This window comes from Carica papaya, chromosome 3 (genome assembly GCF_054855325.1).
Source record: "Carica papaya isolate Zhongbai chromosome 3, ASM5485532v1, whole genome shotgun sequence".
In the NCBI taxonomy this organism is placed as follows: Eukaryota; Viridiplantae; Streptophyta; class Magnoliopsida; order Brassicales; family Caricaceae; genus Carica; species Carica papaya.
In genome coordinates, this window is record NC_142311.1 from 7,620,093 (window position 1) to 7,641,617 (window position 21,525).

The window sequence follows — 21,525 nt, forward strand, 5'->3', positions numbered from 1 at the left end:
CAATTATAATTATAATTTATATGCATTTTTATCCCCCTATTTTTATAAGTATAATCTGCATAATTTAAGTCGATTGAGATTTATTTTGAAGAACAATAATAATTATAATTTGGATATTTAAATCATTATTTCTATTTAATTATAAGATATAATAATATTTACCTAATTTATTTTGAAAAGCAAGAATTCTTTATTTATTAGTTTATAGTATTAGAATAAATTTCTTGACTATTTTATAAAATTATATATAATTAATTAACTATTACTGAGGGAAAAAGGCATAATTCTCATTAATTGAATTAATCTGTACATAATATATCTTTATATATACATCATTGCCAAGCAACTTACTAATGAAAACTGATTAATAATAAATAAATTAATTTAATAACCAACAATTAATTTGTAATAACTAATTGATAATTAATCTAACTAATACTCTCTCTCTCGAGACGGAGTAAAAATATATATTAGTTGATTAGTGGATACGAGTAGAAAGAAGTACAATTTATCCTATCAAAAGTTGATTTCGGACAAAATAACAATCAATTTAAATACGTTCGTGAAATATTAAATTTTAATTTGAAATATTGTATCTTGATGTATATATAGCCACTAATAAACTAACTAATAACAAGCAACAAATAATTTATAATTAATTGATAATTAATAAATTTTGAATGATGAAATATATATTTAAGAGTGCATTTATATTTTTACACAAATACAAAATTTGCCAATGTATTTTAAGATATTAACATGCAAAGAACTATTGGGCTTATAGATGCTCCCACGTACAACTAAATCCCACATAATTTTTCTTTAAAACCTGCCATCCAAAAACACACATATATATGTATATAAATAGATTTACAAATCCAAAATATAAAGCGTTCAAGAATTAGACAAAAATGGAAAAGCAAAAGAATTAAATAGGAAAAAAAGCAGCAAAAAGAAAAAGAAACCAAGCCACCACTCCCGACGATCCTCCTCTCTCCTCCTTTACCAATCAAACCCAAAAAATAAAAACTCACTATTAACTCTCTCCTCCTCCATGGCAGCTCCATTATTAAAGCTGCCATTCTTCTTCTTCTTCTTTATTTTGAACGTAGCAGAAGCATCAAACTGGTGCGTAGCAAGAAGCGATGCTAGCAACCAGGCACTGCAAACAGCACTTGACTACGCATGCAGCGCCGGAGCAGACTGCACTCCTATCCTCTCCGATGGTCTCTGCTATTTGCCCAACACCATTCAAGCTCATGCTTCATATGCTTTCAACAGTTACTTTCAGCGCAAGGCCATGGCTCCTGGTTCCTGTGACTTCGCAGGAGCTGCTAACATTGCCAAAACTGATCCCAGTACTAGCTCTCTTTTCTCTTCTTCTCTTTCTTTTTTTTTTCCTCCTTGCTTTTCTTCCTTACTTTTTTCTTGTTCTTGAGTTGGCGGATTCTGTTTTGCAGGTTATGGATCTTGTGTGTATCCATCTTCTTTAAGGTATGTTAAATCAAACTCTTCTCTTCCTCTTCTTTCTTGTTTCTTGGATTGGATACTTGTGTTTTCTTGATTAAAATTTTTGACATATTTTATTGTGAATATAATGCAAAAACGTTGAATGATTAATTGATTAATCACAGGGGTAAAGGGTTTTATTTATTTATTTTATTGATAATAGGTAAAGGGTTCGTTTAGATTTGATCTTCTTCATCTTCACGTATTTGGACCAGTTTCAGTGCTTCACTTTCATTTCTTTTTTTCTTTTCGTTTTTGAGGAATAGTTTTTGTATTTTTATAGTCAGGTGTAATAAATAGAACAAGAATTGGTGTGGGACACTGTACCATACTACCCATTTTGATATCTACCGTTAGATTCTGCCACGTGTCCATGTTCTTAAATCCATTACCGTCCATTTCCCAGGTAGTACTCTCAGTTTTGTCTTGTCAGATCAGGCTCTTTGATCTTTTCAACATCTTGGGTTGCTAACTTTGTTTGGACTTAGCCGTGTTGTTTCCGTCAATCATTTTTTCACAGCGTTAAAACTGGACTAGTAAATTTTTACAGTTACCCTCTACTTCAAAACGGTTCAACGGCTAGTACATTTACAACCGCTATGATGTCCGGAAACGATGCCGTTTTGGATTTTTGTCTGATTGAGGTTGCATAGTTTTTCAGATGCACTTATCTGATCAGGTCCCATCAAGATCAAATAAATTTTCTGCTGTACATTTTCCTTAAAAAAAGAAAAAGCACATTTAAACATCTGGGTTCAGTTTTCACAAATATCATGTTAACTTATTTATAATAATCAAAGGTATGTATACACGCATATATTTTCTTTCATTTGTAAGTTGTAACAAGCATTTGCACTGTAATTTTTCAGCACAGCAGGTGGGTTACCCACCACCACATCTTCAACACCAACAAGCACAAACAACCCTAATGTCCCAACAATGCCCACCACTGTTACACCCCTTGATGGCAATGCTGGTAATGGATTCAATCCAGGGATGATGGCTCCACCAATACCCACAACAGACAATTCACAAGCCTCTTCAAACTTTTTGGTCAAAACAAGCCTAATGCCTCTTTTCATTTTTCTTCTCTCATTTACATTTTGATCTGTGTTGTTCTAGTGTGGGAATGAAGAGGCTTGTAACAGTTTTCATGGAAGTTTAAGCCTTTTCTCTTAGAGGAAGTTGTTTAGGTTGTTGTCTTGTTTAGGATGCCGCCATGCGTATGTTAGTTATCAGTGGTGAAATTCATGGTTCAATTTATTTCATGCAGGTTTGGACATGTTTTGATGTTCTTATGGGGTAGAAAAGCTGCCATATGTAATTTCCATTAAGGAATGTAGATTGATCCTCGTGATATAATTCTTTTCTGTTTGCATTAATTTTACTGGATAAATTGCTTGATACCCAGTAAAGGAATGATTACATACTTAAAGAGTTACAATGAGTTAAAAGACCATAATTGTGATTAAGATGAAGTAAATTGTATTTATAGAGTTTATAACTCATTTGTGCTATTGAAACATCTTATGATTTCTCTCTATGCCTGAATCTTGTACTCAGAAAACAGTTAGCCTAGGGAATAATATTCTTTATAATGGAAATAAGAGACTCTCTTCCTTCAAGGGTCAAGGGACTAAGCGTTAGTTTTACATTCTTTAAATGAACAATAATGAACAAAGGTGGAAGAAGAAGCAAAGGGAAATTTGGACATGAAAGGAGGCAATTCCCATGAATTGTCATCAACCCTAACCTCTATTTTACAAAGATCTCTATCTGAATTTAGGATATCAAACACAAGCTTTTCACTTGCAACAACTTCATAAGCATGTTTAGTAGACCTAATTTCCTTTTCTTTGCACTTGGTTTTAGTACATTCGTAAGTTTATACTATCAAAGAAGTTAGTCTTCATGTTCAAGCCATCGTGGTCCAACTTCAAATTTAACTGTTTCATTAACAATTTCTCAAAGTTCAATTAGACTTACCTCTGATTAGACTCCGCATTCATCAGGTTGCCTTACTATGTAAATAATATCGCCAGCAATAAGGTAGGAGTTTTGATTACGATGCCAAGTCCACAGAGCATGCGTCTCATTTTTCACCTGGAAACCACAATAACAGAAACAGGCTGTTTCAGTTTTCAAAGAAAATTCTGTCTTTAAATATGAAGATGACAATTTGGCAGCTAGTGGCTGACCATTTTGGCAGTTGAAAAAGCAAGGCTTAGCATCATCAAGTTTAGTTTCAGACAGTTTCATTCAAGGCAAGAAAAGATGTGTGTATGTGTGAGAGATGGAGAGTTGTACATACTTCCAGTATCCCGAATCCGAAGCTACTTTCTCTGTATGCACTATAATCAGGCTGTTCAGCCCAGCAAAACTGACCAGCAGCTGGACCAGATGTAAAATTGAAGGCACAGAAGCCACCAATGTAGTTATCAGTTGTAGCAGAAGGATCTGGACAGTTACCAGGCTCATCAGCATGCTCAATTGCAACCATTTCTTGACTTCCACCATCACCAACTGTGATATAAACAGGGCCGCATGGATCCAAAGAGTAGTTGTACACTCGGTTTGATCTTTCATATGCATGAACCTGTTAGTTGTTGCCAAATGAATAAAACTTTTTGTAACTCATGTAATAAACTAAAAGTACCAAATTATCCATGCGCCTTTCTATTAACAGCAGATGGATCAGTAATTAACATGTAACCAAAAACTTCTTTTGTTTGAGGTATATCTATCATATTTCACAATGTAACATTTATAATGTCAAGTACCTTTTCAAAACCTTCATTCATATATAACAAATGAACGTTTCACTTGAATACGAACCGTCCGGAGGCCACTGTATTACCAAAACTTTTATTTGCAAAGATAATGTTTGCCATTGATGAGGAAAAAGAGAATACTGGCAACATCTAAGGAAGGAATTTAAACAGAAATTCGTCTTATTCATAGTTAAGCTGTCCTTAAAAGTGTAATGTTTATGTTTTACTTTGACACCCAAGTCTACTAATTAAATTAATTCGGAAGATCAAAGAGAACGGATTGGGATAATTGACCAGACTGACATTCCAAGGTACTCTTACATGTCCATTGAAGACTATGTCAACACCATAACTGTATAGCAGTTCTTCCATTTCCATTTTCATGCATTCTGCTTCTCTGTAATGAGCTTTATAGGTGCTGTACCAAGGAGGATACCAAGCAGCAACCAACCATGGAGTTATCGATCTGTCGACATTAGCCAGGTCAATTTCCAGCCACTTGTATTGGTCGGCTGCAACCAAGGTTAAAGCAAAAGAGGAAAAAATATGATTACAGTGACACAAAAATTATCATAGTTGTTAAGGAGAAGTTACTTTGGTCTCCGTGTGGTTTTGTCTTAGTTAATTCTTCTTGATTTTAATTCATTATCTAATAGTAAAAGTTAGTCAAAAGCAATGCCACAAATGAAAATGATCATGAAAGAAATTAATGGGAAACAATCTAACAAAAAGCTGAAATAGAGTTTACATGATTTGTCATAAGGAACATAAGCACCAAGCACCACGAAATGTATTCCCCCTGCGTTGAAAGAATAGTACAATGTGGATGAGGAACTACTTTCTTCATACGGAAACCCAAAACGGGAACTGTAAGCAACAAATGCCAGATTATCAGCTTGCTGTTCTATCTCATGTTCCCCTGCTGCCACCATTATTGGAACATTAGCGATTAGAGACTGCATAAACCTGTCAAGGGATAACCACAAAATATCAGACCCATTTATGAACACTGCTACTCATGGTGCCTGAAACTGTCAACCAAATTTACAAATCCAAAAAGTGCAAATCAAGAAAACTACCTAATCTATTAATTGTCTACACGAAAACAAAATATTGAGAAAAAAATCAGTAGATACAATTTTTCAACAAGTTGTGTTCAGATTTTCAGATTTGTCAATGGTTATGGAAGCCACTTAATTTATAAAGAACATAGAATGCTATTGATGTGATTCAATGCTATTGATGTGATTCACCACGCCTCAAAATGTATCAGCTAATATGACTCGTCCTTGCATCATTTTAACATTTGATGCTGGAACACATTTCCAGTTACATTCTGACCTTCAGATTTCTCCGGCAGTATAAGACCCTTTTATTTTTCAAATTATATTTCAATGTTCAAATTAACTTCTTACAAAGACTAGGCCTTGGATTAGATAACTTAATTAAATTAGAATTACTTATGTAGGTAATGATCAGAATGCTGATTGTGATTTACTGTATGTACAAAATACTATGAATAAATCATCTGAACTATTAAAAAACTTAACTGAGATTAATCTTTAAGGAGATCAAGGGTTCTCTGCCCCTAACAAGCCACAAGGGCAAAAATCTAATAAACATATGTCCATCTAATTGAATGATTTGGTATATAGTCGTCCTGAGACTAGATCCAATCACAGCATTCTACCAATTTGGTACTGGAGCCAGCTGTCAGGGGAGACTTTGTAAATCTTTCCAACAGCAGCTTCATATTTTCATGGAGATGTGCCTAGAGGAATACACATGGGTTAAAAGCATGACGAAGGAGCTCGCTGCCAAATACAAGTCATTGCCAAGGACCTCTACAACCAGCTGCCTGGAATGCCAAAGTGTACGGGCAAACAGTAGCAACCAACAGAAACATAGGTGAGGGACTAATATCCAGGTATTGATCAGAACATTGATTGTGATTTATTGAGCGGTAAACATAAAGACAGTAAAAGATAAGTTCCCTATTCCTGTAATAAAAAAACTAATGGAGGAACTTCATGGAGCACAATTTTTTACAAAGATAAGTTCCCTGTTTATCTGCCACATACAGCATGGAGCATGAGGGTATCAGAAGACTCTCAAAAGGGTTGTCAAAGATTTTTCACTGGAAGGCCCAGAGGCACCAGAAACATGCAATTTAAAATTTTCTGCATTCTAGTCACATCTGCCAGCACCATAAAGTTGAAAAATTGCAGCCAGCCAAACTACTTGAATCTCTACTGGTTCCGCACATCATCTAAACTGATATACCTATGTACTTCACTCCCTAATGGTAAATCTATTCACTTGGTAGCAATGAATCGTGTTTCTAAACACTCTTTCCCATGTCTCATCCCTATATGGCTGAGTGTCTTCCACATACCTTTTAAATCATATTTAAACTTAGTGCTCTTCCCGAGACAATTGGCATCAATAATGGTGTAATTTTCAGGGGCATACTTTAGAAGGAGTCCTTTCTCTTTACAGTACCAATTTTAAATTCAGTTCAGCTTACCACTCTTAAACAGATGGCTAAACTGAGGTGATTAACCAAGTAATACAAATGTCACCTCATTGGTTTACAGGTGAGGTGACCGCCCTCAATATTGCATGGATTGGCTCTCTGGGGCCAAATATTATTAAAGCACTAGCTTTCATCCTTCTATTGAAACTACACCCTTTGATGTAATGTATGGCTGTTCCCCTCCGAGGTTGCTGTCCTTTTTTTTTTCCTGAAAAAGAATGTAATATTAACCAGCAACAAGGGACTTCAGCCATATATAAGAACATTTACAATATGTCAACATATCCATTAGGTCCCTAAAGTCTTCACTGGTATAAAGACGATAACCTTTTATCAAAAGATCTAAGTTTCGGAACCAAGTATTCTTAATTCTATAAGGAGACAATTCTAAACCCTCAAAAGTTCTTTTTTACTTTCCTTTTAATGACCCATACGGTAGTGAAGAGAATAAAACCTAAGTACTTGTTGTAGCATGTATCGTTGTGGATGCCTCTCCATGCCCATAACTCCTTTTTGACGAGCCACCCACAACCCACTTACACCCTTAAAAGACTGAAAGACAAAGACCAGAACTGATAGGGGATACAAAGTTGTTGTCTCACTGCCCAGGGATACAAGGTTGGAAACTGTGGATCACAAACTAAACAATCATAACCAGGCCCTAGCAAGAGTTAAGAGCTCCTCTTGCGAGCACAAATGACCATGAAAATGTCCATGATGCACATAAGATAACAGTGAGCTTTTTGATGTGGCTAAACTGGTACTTCTCCATCTTCATTCTTGCAGACAACTTCTCATACACCACAGAACTCCTATGAAGCTAGTCTCACGCTATAAGGTCCATTTCCAGTACAAGCAAAGATGGGAAGGGTAGCCTACGAGCTGAATCTTCCACCCTTGGTTTCATGTAACCTTCCATGCTCTATGTGAAAAAGTACCATGGTTCCATTGGATGTCCAGGATGAACTTCTCTAGTCCACAAGATATTCCACACACTTGCATCAGGAAGATAACAAGTTTGGTACATTAGGAGGGTCTAGCTAAGACTTCTTAGGAGGATGCGCCAACCACCCTTTGCACCTAAGTATCCAGCTTTAGTGCTTTAGTACAAGCACCATTTCAAGGAGGTAAATACATTAAAGCTAACCTTAACCTGTGTGTAGATGAGGTATAAAATCGTAGGACCCATGAAAAGCTGAGACAGACTTCTACAGCAGCATGAGCCTCTTCTAATTTTCAGCTCTATCCGTACTTTAAGATGAACTTCTTTACGAAGTAACACCAGGCTTAGGATTAAATTAGGTAATAAAGTTTTCTAACTATTTATGTAGGTAAAGATCAGAATGCTGATTGTGATTTAGTAGAGGACTAGTTGCACTGCCTCCTATATATATGTACTCAATATTATAAAAAAAATCATTTGGATTGTCAAACACTAGATTGAGATTAACTGTCGAATATCCTCTTCCTCAAATGAGCCCTAAGTTCCACCATAGGGAGAGGCACAAGTTCAGCAGATAAGCATCCAGCTAGTTGAATGATTTCGAACTCAGTTGTCCTATGACTAAATCCCTGTCCTAGGGTTCTACTAAAATACTTGAAACTTAACTATGCCTCAGTCTCTAGGCACTTCGGATAGGCCACTAATACTAAATGCAACTTCCATATATCATTTTCTAAACCAATCTATCAACTACGCTTCAGAGCACCAAAAACACCAAACTGTGAAGCAGCAGTAGTACATTGTAAAGACAAAAATCTCAAGATTTGGAATCTAACCTTCCCCAATAATCCCAGCGAGGCTGATACGTCTCACGTATTGCATTTTGTCCAAGTGAGCAAGAGGAACAATCAAATCCAGTTCCATTTGTAAGATATAAATCGGCATAACTTATACCTCCTACCAAAAGAACAAGATCAGGATGGTTGCTCATCAAGTGGCCAAAAGTTGATGTTGTATTGTAAGAAAGACCAAGGTCTCCCACCACTGCAATTCTTCTGGGATAATCTGTGGTTGTGGACATTGGCATTGTTCTGAAATAATGGACATCACTCATTGCTGGGATAGAAGGATCACCGCATTGATATTGATACAATGTGTCAGGTTCCAGTCCTAAAGAATATCAATTGATGGTGAGACTTGAATAATACAAACTTGAAATCGTGCATTGTACTTAACAAATAATAGAAAAGAGAAAATTTGAAATTGTGCATTGTACTTAACAAATAGTACAATTCGATATCATTTATTTTATACCTGTATCAATTATTTATTTCAGAATAATCCTTCAGGCTAACTATGGACATGAGTATGTGAGATCAGGACCCATTTGCAAACAATAACCTTGAGAGTTGAATCTATTCAACTTAAAAAGAAGTGAAGTAGTATCAAATGTTCCTTGTATGTAGTTGACCAGAAGTGTTTCTACTATAACCAAACTGCAAATAGAAAATGAATGCTTTTATTTTCCTTACCATATGTAATAAATGATGACAAGTTCTTTGAGAAGGTAAAAGTTAAGCACAGTTATATTTCAAGTACGTTAAATTCTTAGCGAGTAGCCACACAGAATGTGTCTGCGAACCAGGTCCTAGTCAAGGGTTAATGAAAAGTATCACGAGTCAAGCTACTTGCCTTCACTCAATCAGGTAGACAGCAATTTCTTTCCAGACCCAACAGAAAGCATACTGAGCTTTCAACCATGTGACTAACAGGTGCAATTCTGTTCTATGATATATTCTCCCACCTTTTGCTTTAATGGGCTGATACTAGATTGTAGTCCAGACATGAAAAGGCAAGATAGAATGATAACAGAATTTACAACAATCTATTGGTTGCTTCCTCAGATACAAAACCATGAAATGGTAAACAGTTGACGAATTTATACGAGCACAAAGCTTTTCTTTGTCCCCCTTTCTACCAGCTATTCAAATAGAATAAGATATTACTTCCTCTGTGATGCTACCATTACTAAAATAAAGTAAAATGTTTTATGTTTTGCACATTTTTTTTCATTACTCAAAAATGTAAATTTGCTTTGGGCTGCATCCCCTTGGTGCCTGTATATATAGTTATACTTTTCATTTCAAAAACAAAATTCATTACTTGAAAAACCCTCTCTCTCCTCCTCTCTAAAGCTTCAGGTAATTGGAGGTGCCATAATCTGATAAATGTCTCAGCAGGATTTGGATGGAAGCATCTTCATCTAGGTACATGGAAATTATGAATAAAAGGACTAAGCTAAGTAACTTTCAAAAAATTGTTAGATATAAAATACTGACTCTGAGCAAAATACCATGCAAACATCTTAGCTATTGTAAAGTTAGAATATTCTTACTTTACATGTATTTGTTAAAGATGGAAGTAAATCAAGGTATCAAAAAGAAGGTAAATCAAAACATTAAAGAGAAAATAAATTATAGTATTAAAGAGGAAATAAATCAGAGTATTAAAGAGAAAGAAAATCAGGGTATAAAGGTAAATTACACATCTGTAATTAATTGTCAATTTCTTTTTTTGTCCTAGAAAACCTGTATTTATATGGTTATAATAGTCAACAAGTACATCAATAAAAAAAAAAATCATTCTTAACAATTAAAGTAGATTATACCTGTAAGTTGAACGTGATGTATGATTCCTGATGCATATTTTTTAAGGCCTTCATAAGGGTATTGTTGTTTGTAAACAAGAGAATAACCTATTTCTTCATAAGTTATTCCTGTTCTAAAAAATCCATATTGGACAATACTTTGTACAGATTCAGGATCTAATGGTAGTATGTAATCACCAATCTCAAATTCCCCTGTAAATTCAAACAACAATATTGAAATATTGATTGAATTAAAAAAAGAAAAACAAAAGAAACAAATTTCAAAAATTACATCCTAAGATTGTAAAAAAACAATTCTAAAAAACCAGAGAATAATTTATTTATTAGTATCTCTTCAACATAAATGAACTCTAAGATATTCTCATTTCTATGATCCCTTCAAGAGTTTCCACTTAACACCATTCCCTTCACACTTCAATCAGTTACCGAATTTATAATGTTAAACAACATTAATTTTAAGCCATAACAAAGAAAAGACATACATGGTTCCATCAATGCTAACTACACAATGCAACAATTTCATGTCTGTGAACTGAAAATACTCAAATTAAGTTAGATAAATGTGAAGGGATGAGGAGTATGCTCATTTCTTCATTGAACAATTACAAGCATAGATGCCTTTTTGACAATTTGATGACTCCATCATCAGCCTTAACGCATCCAGAAACAACATGGTAAACCATAATTTCCCTTTCTCCACTCTACAGAACAATTCTTTTTCTGGAAAACACAGCGAAGACACCTAGTTGCTTTCTACATACCGAGAATGAAACTAAATGCTAAACTTATAAGCAAAGGAATAAGGAAACATGCGGGTGATAGAAGCAAATAGACCTGTTATCCAAGAAATCCAAACAGAGTCATAGTCGGAGAAGAGCGATACTGAAATCTGCTCAGGCCGGAAAGGCAAATCGGGTCTTCGGAATCGAGGGTCGGTGTGGGGCAAGTCAATGCCCTTTCTATGAAGGCTATTGTCAAAAGGAGCTGTCACCGGCTTGAAGGGTCCTTCAAGTGTTGTGGGTATGACACCATGAACAAAAGCTACACAACTCAGAAGGAGCAAACAAGAAAATGCGTTCGTAGTAATTGAAAAAAGCAAACCCATTTGTGGGTTTGGCTTCGCCTGCTCATATAGAGATAAAGGAGAAGACTTTATGGAGCTAAGGCTACGAGCAGTCATGTAAGGTACTGCACTCTAGAGAGTAGGGGTCGAAAGAAGCATTTTCTTTCTGGAAACTGAAAAATAGGAAAGGAGAAAACTACAGTAATTCTTTTTAAAGCAAAAAAGTAGTGCGGTTGGATAATTTTCTCCTCATATTTTGAAGTTACCACTGTAATTTTTATCAAGATTCATGTTGAAATATTTCAAAGCACGAAATGTTTGGGTTGGCCTTGAGAATTCTCGTGAGGAAGACAGAGCCATGACTAGGGAAGTAGAATAATTTTCTTTTTTCAACAAATGCATGCAATTTGTTAAATGAGTATCTAAAAAACTCAAACTCGTTTTCAAGAGTTCAAATATATTATTTGTCTTGGTATAATTTTATATTATTTAAATTGATTTCTGTAGTTTTTTTTTTTTTTTTTTTTTTTCCCTTGAAGACATCTTAAACAAAATTCAGTACCGTTAGTCTCATATATCCGTTGATTTGACCATGTAATCTAATTAATATTAATTAATAAATAAAAATGTTCTTTTACATTAAAAATTATGTAAGACTTTAATTAAGAAGAGTTAATTAATTAACACAAAAACTCTACTTCTTCTTGCTTCTCTTTACCCTTTTTTCTTTTTGAGGACGATGTTGGATCTTAATCTCTGATTCAGGTGCTCACGGAGAAACTTCATAACTCTCTCATTCTCTTAGAAAAAAAACAAAGAGCAAATAACCAAAGAATACATAGCTTTAAAACACATGAGACAGCTATATATATATATATTTAATATAAATCAAAATAAACTAGTAGCTTTTTAAATTATTTGACAATACAGATTTGTCCCAAGTACAGAGAAATCTCTAGGATCATGGAGAAACCTTCAAATAAGTACTGAGAAATGACAAAACCAAACTAGGTAACTGGTGTTGATAAATTGAAGTTACCTATATTTTGGTTTCCTCTTGTTCAATGCTTTATAACTTACATTTGCTCAAACAGGACACCTAACAGGGTCTCTGACAATATATATAGTATCACCGGTACTGTTGTAAGAATCTTGGTTACGATGCCAACTCCATAAAGCATGAGTTTCATTTTTCACCTGCAAATCTCATTTAAGCGTTTAATTAAACAATCAAAATATTACCACAATAGTAATGAATCAAATAAGATATATGTGTGTTTGCGGGTATACCTCTAGAATCCCATGGCCGAAACTACTTTCTCTATAAGCACTGTAATCAGGTTGACGATTCCAGCAAAACTGACCCTTTGATGGGCCTGATGTAAAGTTGAAAGCACAAGATCCGCCCATGATTTTATCTGGTGTAGTAGAGGGTTCTGGACATTTACCAGGATCATCAGCATGATCAATTGCCATCTTCTCTCTGTTTCCACCATCCCCAACTGTGATATACACAGGCCCACATGGATCTAGATTATAGTTGTATACTCGATTTGATCTCTCGTATGCATGAACGTGTCCGTTGAAAACAATATCAACTCGATTTTTGTAGAGTAAATCTTCCATGGCTACTCTCATGCATTCTGCTTCTCTGTAATGAGCCTTGTAGGTGCTGTACCAAGGAGAGTGCCATGCAGCCACCAACCATGGAGTCACTTTTCTATCAATTTTAGCCAAGTCTCTCTCCAACCACCTGTATTGATCACCTGCAAAACATAGATCAGAGAATCAGTCAATCAAATTAGGAAAAAAAAACAACTACATGATTGTCTTCAATTAGCAGGTAAAATGTCTGAGAGTCTGAAACAATCAGTAATTGTAAATTACCTGATTTGTTATAAGAAATGTAGGCACCAAGCATAAGGAAATGAATCCCACCCGCATTGAAAGAATAGTAGAATGTGGATAAAGATCCACTTTCCTTCAATGGGAAAGCAAACCGAGAACTGTAAGCGACAAATGTATGATTCTCAGCTTGTTGTTCGAGTTCGTGGTTCCCTTCTATCACCATTATAGGAACACTTGATAATAGAGGCTGCATGAATCTGACACACAAACAATTACATCCTTTAATGATTTACATGAGCCTTTATTGTGTTTTGTAAGTAGGTAAATTGATTGAACAGTTAATGAGTTAAGAATACCTATTTTCACCAGAGTTATTAAGATTATATTCACTATTTAAAATTCTTAAAATTACAACGATCTCTTTGAATTCTAGATTTGTAAGGCGAGTAATGCAAGCCCACAGCCATGTGAGAAGACCCCGATTTTACTAATGTGAATCAAGACACATCTTAGCATATTAAAAAAACATATAAAAAGGAAAATAAAATTCGACGTCTAACCTTCCCCAATAATCCCAACGCGGCTGATATGTTTCGTGAATGGGAGTGTCAAAAAAGGAGCAAGAATAACAGTCGGCTCCAGTGCCATTGGTGAGGTACATATTAGCATAGCTAACATCTCCGACCAACAAAATAAGGTTAGGATTGTTGGCAGTCAGATGGCTAATAGTGGAAGTTGTATTATAGGTAAGACCTAAGTCTCCAACCACACCTATTCTGGATGGATAACTCTTGGGACCAGAAACCGGCATTGTTCTAAAGTAATGAACATTGCTCATTGCTTGAATTGAAGGATCTCCACATTTATAGTAGTAGAGAGTGTTAGCTCTCAGTCCTGCAATTTTGACATAAATAGGTATGAAATTCCACATAAATTAATAGAATTTGTAATGTATTATTCCGAACTTCACTCAAAAAATTGATTTTTTTGGCTAGATTTCTGAGTAAATTCCATAAAAGTTATTCATTGCACAAAAAAGATAGTTCTAATATCTTAGTTCGAGTTATGTTTATAACTAAAAAAACCATGTCTACGTACTAAAAGAACCCTACTCGAAGAGTGTACAGAGATTTATACAACATATAAACACAATAGGGTTCTTCACACTTATGATGATCTAATTGTCCAAGATTTTATTTACCAAAAAGATTATGGTGCACATGTACTAGTTCTCTTTATACATCATCAACTTTTGTCTTCTTAGTAAGTGGCTAAAATGATTGGATCCAACAGAGAAGACTATTATGAGTGAAGGCAAAACTGAAGTGAACAAAGTTCTTGCAGATTCAATTTCAATTTGTGACAATATATGTAACATATTTACGTTATGTATATGTTCATTGTAAAGAATAACATTTATCAGAGGAAAAAAAGTAATTTAGTTAATTAATTATTAGCTTTAACCCTGGAAAGTGAATGAACCCTGCAAAATTACAAGAACAAGCCCATGGCCAAATAAGAAGACAAACCTGCAGCCACACCAAGCAGCGGGTGCAGCAAATAGAGACAAATACTTGTTTGAGCCAACCTAGGCAGAGACAGTGGAATACAAGTGCATGCATTATCCTACCTTTAAAATATACCCATTTTACCATTAGCAAAGAAATTCGGAATGAAATTAATTTTTTTAAGAACAAAGTGGCAGCCAATATATTAATTAATTAGTAAATTATTATTTGTAGTGCACAATAAATTGAAATCAAATGTTAATTAATTACATTTGGGTGAGAAAAATATGAAAAATAAGAGATTAACAAATAACCATATATGAGAAAAAGTACTTGATAAGAATAAAGCTCTATTCGGTAAAACGAAAATATTTTTAAAATTTTGTTTTTTAATTTATACATGTATCAAACAGAGTCTAAAGTTACCTGTAATGCGAACATGGTGTATTATTCCTGAAGTGTAGTTCTGTAGGCCTTGAAATGGATAAAGCTGATTATAAACAAGAGAGTAACCAGTTGCTTTACAAGGCTTCTTTAGGGACCCAAAAATTCCATACATAACAATGCTTGCAACACTTTTTGGATCTAGTGGTTTTATCTTCTCACCAATTTGATACTCTCCTGCAACACCACTTTGCTTAATTAGCATATATTTAGAACTTACAACAAAATCAATCAGTGATTAATTATTATGTCATAACATTATATCTTTAAAATATTTAACAGGTAAACATCAATTAATTATATCCTAAAAGCAGATATGCTGATACATATTTTAATAACATATTATAATATCGTTGGATATGAAATTTTATGATTAATTAATTAAAAATGCAAACATAAGGTAAACGCATCTTTACAAACTAGAACAATTAAGCTGATCATCAAAAGTATAACTCACATGGCTTTCAAACTTATTTCTGAAATTTATGCGAGTGTGAAAATATATGTAACTTGTCTGAATAAATAGTAGAGAGAAGGTTGTAAAAAGATGAGACCTGTGATCCAAGAAATCCATACAGAGGAATAGGTAGCCGAGAGAGAGATTGAGATCTGTTCAGGCTGAAAACCTGTAACAGTCCTCTGCACCCTTGGATCCGAGGGAGGCAAATCTTTGGCCTTTCCTCGGAAGTTACCATCATTAAGAGCAACTGTAACCGGCTCAAAAGGGCCTTCAAGAGTGGTTGAAACCCAAGAATTAGGCAAGCCTGAGCCTGAGACAAAGCTGCTTATTGTTGCTGTTATCATTAACATTGCTACAAAAGCTATGTACTCCATTAATCCCATTTGCATACAAGAAAACAATGCTCAAATATATTTTAAGTATGAGAAGAAGGAAGGTAGTTATAAAGGAAGATAATGAAAAGTGAAGAGGGCTACTAGTACTGGAGGAATATGATGAAAATGATGATGATGAGGACCATTTTATGCGTAACTTACTTCATGCTTTCCCTGTAAAAGAACTTAAAATATGGATTGCTTAAAAAGACATCACCTAAAAGGCTAAGCTTTCAGGAAAGTGTGGCTTCCATTTTTAGTTTCTTTTTTTTTTGTCTTTTATTAGTTAGCACTTAGTTTAGACTATCCCATCAATTTTCCAAAATAAACATTGTCAAAAACCAACTAAATTCAAAAGATAAAATTACTTTTACTCTATATATGTTTAAGACAATGAACTTTATATGTTTCATGTGAATTATTGTAATTGTTGGGAACCAGCATATTTAATTCAAGAACATCTGTTATCTGATTTTTTAGGCATACACAACCATATTTTCTAATTATGAGGATATGATTTTCTTCCTATGTTTCACATGATTATCGTAATTGTTAGAGAACCAGCACATTTAATTTCATAACATCTGTTCTCTGATCTTTAGGCATACATGACCATATTTTCTAATCACTAGGATATGATTTTCTTCCTAAAAATAAAGGTGTATATTTATAAATTTATAGCTGTAGATTTATTTCCTTTTAAAAATTATATTATGTTATAAAAGGAAGAGTACTTCTACCTTTTTAATTAATGAAGCTATGATCTTTCTATCACATATTTCACATGTTATCAGAACCAGTATAATTGACATTTTTTCTTCTCTTTTTCTACGTTCTTCCTCCTCTATATTTCTTTTCTTTCTGCGCTCCTTGCTGTTTTCATCTTCTACCCGTCACTGTCAGAAATCTCAGAATCAACTCCTACAAATGCTGTTAAAACCAACCCCTTTAAAACTATCAACCAAATCATGCTCCCACTCTGTCCAAATCTGTAACATCTGCCTCAATGGGAACAATTTTCTCAGTTGGTCACAATCTGTTAGAATGTATATTAGAGGGAGAGGAAAAATTGGATATTTAACTAGTGATTGCATGACAAAGCTACTGATTTGAAACCTGTTGAATGGAAGAACAATAGGGCAAATGATATAACCATACCTCTAGCAAATCACACACTGCCGAGTCCACTTCTTTGAGCAAAGAACAGATTGAACATTTGCTGCAGCTGCTGAAACCCGCTCCAGTAACTCCTGATAACCCTATAATGTTAGTTGTTTATGTTCAGAATAGTTTGATGTGTGTTCTGTTGTGTATTACTGCTTTATATATATAAGTTTTCTAGGATGGAGAAAAAAAAACAATTAATCATAATTAATTATATAGAATATAATTGTTACACATGTATGGGATACATATTAGACCACTGTTTTAGTATTCATTTTTCTTTCTCATTATCTCCTGCTACCATAATTTCATCAACTTGTACTACCAGATTTATAACTCCCCCTTATCTATGAGTGGTTGATGAATAGAATATGGTCTTCTTGAGCCTGCTTAAATCTCAGGTTTATTATCACCCTTGAGAGCCCAGACCACGCTTTTGGCAATTGCTTGAGGCTATACAGTGCATTCTTTACTTTACATACCTTACTCAGTCCTAATTCTCTATCAAAGTCTGGTGGAGATCCATGTAGATTTGTTCTTCTGAATCTCTATACAGGAAGACATTTTTTATATAAAATTCTTTTAGTTGCTAATCAAAATGAGGAGCTAATAACAACAAAATTCGCATAGTGTTCATCTTGGCTACTGGTGCAAATGTCTCATAATAATCTATCTCATATGTTTGTGCATACCCCTTTTTCTTAAAAATAAAAATAAAGTATTATTTTGCACAAGGTACTAAGGGAGTACTGTCCATATACAAAATAATTACAAATCTATTAATTGGTCGATGACCGCACCCATATCATTTAGGTCTTTAATATCATGACCCAACAAGATAGATTCAAAAGTGTGTATCCATTTATTCCTAATGTTACCAAAGTTAGTTTCAACTCCCTCAAAAGCTTTAGCATTTCTTTCTTTCAAAATCACGCAAACAATAGTAAGTGGTACAAGAAATAAATGTCTCCCCTTTTCTTTACACAAACCCTCCCAAATCCACAGTTCCTTACTTACACTACCCGCCATAACCCAATCCACCCCAATAAGCCTCAAAACAGAAGAACATATGCTGTAAGTAACAGCGCAACCCAATAACAAGTGGTAACAGACCTCCTCACCGGATTTGCATAAGAAGCACCTATCACCTATTAATCAGCATATTCCCTCTTCTTCTAAGCATGTCAATTGTTAAAATCTTCTCTTTAGCTGCTTCCCAAGCAAAAAATCCAATTCTGGGTGGTGCTTTAGATTTCCATATTCATATGAAGGGGGCTGTATGGATGTTGTTGTTCTCTCTCTTAGTAATAAATTCATAATATGATTTAACAAAGAAGCCCCTCTTTTTGTCTAACTTTCATATTCTTTTGTCCTTGTTCTTGGTAATTTTAATATTAGATAAACATAGCAGCATCTCCACATACTCCTCCACTTCCCAATCCAGCAAATTACGCTTGACCGGTACACTCTACACCCTTCCCCTCCCCACCAACCTCATAAGCTTCCTTCACCCTCATCTCCTTATCATTGGCCACAGAGAAAATTATCAGAAATTTATCTTTTAGTTTAAACTCTCCAGCACATTCCTCCAACCAGGGTTTTGTGCATACCCCTTTCCCACCGGTCTTACTTTATATCTCTCAATTGTCCTATCTATATTGTATTTGATTGTAAAGAGCCATTTGCATCCCATTGGTTTCTTGCCTTCAGTATATACACCATTTCTTATGTTTGATTTTTTCAAGTGTTTGCAATTTCATATTTATAGTATATTCTATTTTCAGAAGATAAATACCTTAAATACTATATTAGAAATAGACTCAGTATTCCAACTTGTGAGAAAATTTTTATAAGATGGTGAGTCCTTATCAAAAGCAAGTGGAGAGCAAAAAAACAGGAGTAGTTGAATGATCAGGACCCTTACCCGATCAACTTGTCGGGCCTATTGTAAACTCCAAGCGCGCTTGGAGGTTATACACTCCTCATCCCACCATTGTATGGTATAAATAGGCATGATTTGAGTTGAATAAAGCATAAAAAAAATATTACCTCAAAAGTGTTTTATCTATTTCTCTCCCTCATTCAACTCTTCCTCCTCCTATTCTCCGTTTTCTCTTAGATAAGAGCCATGAGCGAGGCTTCTGACACTCTCCCAGAGTTATTCGTTAGAAAAAGAGGATCATTTACATATGTAGTGGATCAACGCTGCAGCCTTATGCAGTTGACTTTTAAAATATGGTGGAAAGGTATCAGTCAGAACTTCAGAAGCTTTGACTCACCCAAGTAAGTCAAGAATATCCAACAGAATGTCTAAAACTTAAAGAATAATATGAATAGAATTCTAATTATGAACCCCTAACAGAACAACAAACCAACTCTGGCACTCCATAGGATATATCAAAAAAATAACTCATAAGAAGTACACCTAATAGTCTATTAAGCAAATAACTTCCTCAACAAATTTTCATCCTTCCATCATGTATATCACTAATTAGAAATAATTAAATACCTCAGTGTTTATGACCTAATCCAATAAAGCAAAGTTGATGACATGACCAGCAAAATTACATATTAACAAAAATGAAGAGTTTTTCCCTCTTACTATAGCCATAGAGATTGAGGCTTCAGGAACTCACAAAGTTAACCTCTAGAAACATTTACTTGTTCTTTTAATCTTTTATATTTTCTTCCTTAGTTCAGCTTTCTATTTATTCCATTTCCTACCATCAAAAGCTAATAAAAAATTTATCAACAATATTCTTACAGAAATTCCGCTAGTTCTATGTCACTGGTAGATGCCTAGTACACAAACCAGATGAAAGATTGTTCATTTTTATAATCCAGAGTACTCTCAACTGTTGAGTTTGACACACACTTATAAAGATCTATTCAAAAGACATTACCTCTTACCTTAGGAAGTCAACCTGCATTACAGCAACCCCCATAATCACATGAAACAAGCAAGGACGCAATGATTAAAAATAGTTCCTCAAGAAGCTGCATATATTACATATAAGATACACAGGACAAGCATTCTGGAGCACAAGTAAATAAACATTCAAAATCCAGGAATATTAAACAACTTATGTTAATGAAAAATGCTGCTTGATCAAGTATCCCAAAGATGAGGTGTGTATAAAACAAATGAGAATCCCTATTATTATTAGACAGCTAATGGAATTTACCTTATAAAGACATATACATATACATGTTAACATTACTCCACATCAATTTAGATTTAATACCTTATCCAATTTACATGGGTGACAAACAATTGAATATCAAGTCAGCATATTTCCACTAATATATTGCTGTTTGCCAAGTATCTGCCACATTTAACCATAGCTTCATAAATGGCTTCTCTGCCTGCACATTGAAAAGCTAAAAAACTTAAGCTACTGTATAGCAACTGTATCCGTGGGTGGTATGTTCTACCAAGCTCAGACATTTGATGCCCTTAAAAAGTCCTTTGAATTTTTTAGTATGCAAGGCACCTGGAAGTCCAAGGACATGAAGGTAAAACCAGAAAACGAGAATTTTCTGTAACACATTGTAGCAAACACTACATGTAGTTCATAACTCCTTTCCTACCAGTCAAATAAATAGAGGACATTCCAGAATTTGAAGATCAGCAGGATGGTTAACAATGTAAATATTTAGTGTAGGGTGGATAGAAGGAGCCCTTACCATACAATACCAGAAAATATAAAATCTAGCTGCCGATCTCCATATATGCAATAAGACACAATGATAACAGTCAATCACATTAGAAGCTAAAAGAACAAACCAACAAGAAACAACCATATGAATGAACTGGATGGTGTCCCACTATTCTTTCACTTCTCATACTCATCATGGCAAATTGGCCTCTTTGCTTACTTAGCCTTCCATTTTGAGTCTAAACTAAATCCAAAATAAACATAGTATAAGTATGCAATATCAGTCTTCACATGTCACAAATTATCAACTACTTCAACAGAACTGCAACTTACAGTAAGCACTACCTAAAATCCAATGGTTCACAGCAGCACATTTTAGAATGTCAAAGGAAAAATGATATTTAACAAGCCAAATACTAAAAGAGGGACCAAAATTCTAACAACTGGAATATACGATTGACCAGAAATACAACAACAATGTATGATAAGGATTTAAAGACCGCAATATAAGTTTAAAATTGTTTTTCTAATTAACTAAAGAGAACAAAGAACAAGTCTTTCAAAACAAATGTAGCACG

At 34.5% G+C, this 21,525-nt stretch overlaps 3 protein-coding genes across 6 annotated transcripts; 1 reads left to right on the top strand and 2 right to left on the bottom strand.

Annotated features, from left to right (window-relative positions):
- Window positions 1-648: 648 nt before the first annotated feature.
- LOC110811996 (purple acid phosphatase 15-like) lies at window positions 649-11,786 on the bottom strand. Its single transcript, XM_088215409.1, has 8 exons — window positions 11,262-11,786; window positions 10,428-10,619; window positions 8,596-8,929; window positions 5,029-5,246; window positions 4,602-4,792; window positions 3,821-4,105; window positions 3,496-3,612; window positions 649-829 (listed from the first exon to the last, which is right to left on the bottom strand). Exons 1-7 carry the CDS (start codon window positions 11,605-11,607, stop codon window positions 3,502-3,504), a joined length of 1,677 nt encoding a protein of 558 aa, XP_088071535.1. The 5' UTR covers window positions 11,608-11,786; the 3' UTR covers window positions 649-829; window positions 3,496-3,501.
- Window positions 889-2,871, top strand: LOC110811997 (PLASMODESMATA CALLOSE-BINDING PROTEIN 2-like). Its single transcript, XM_022038632.2, has 3 exons — window positions 889-1,358; window positions 1,461-1,494; window positions 2,379-2,871. The coding sequence occupies exons 1-3, from the start codon at window positions 1,055-1,057 to the stop codon at window positions 2,614-2,616; spliced, it is 576 nt and encodes a 191-aa protein (XP_021894324.1). The 5' UTR covers window positions 889-1,054; the 3' UTR covers window positions 2,617-2,871.
- Window positions 11,787-12,378: 592 nt separating the features above from the next.
- On the bottom strand, window positions 12,379-21,495 carry LOC110811993 (purple acid phosphatase 15-like). Of its 4 annotated transcripts, none has more exons than XM_088215411.1 (7): window positions 20,534-21,495; window positions 17,283-17,374; window positions 15,273-16,060; window positions 13,899-14,232; window positions 13,378-13,595; window positions 12,781-13,256; window positions 12,379-12,687 (listed from the first exon to the last, which is right to left on the bottom strand). In XM_088215411.1, the coding sequence occupies exons 3-7, from the start codon at window positions 15,493-15,495 to the stop codon at window positions 12,577-12,579; spliced, it is 1,362 nt and encodes a 453-aa protein (XP_088071537.1). In that variant the 5' UTR covers window positions 15,496-16,060; window positions 17,283-17,374; window positions 20,534-21,495; the 3' UTR covers window positions 12,379-12,576. The 4 variants fall into 4 exon arrangements, with proteins under 4 accessions (XP_088071537.1, XP_021894321.1, XP_088071536.1 ...); XM_022038629.2 differs by having other exon boundaries at window positions 17,283-17,383; XM_088215410.1 differs by having other exon boundaries at window positions 16,865-21,495.
- Window positions 21,496-21,525: the final 30 nt, after the last annotated feature.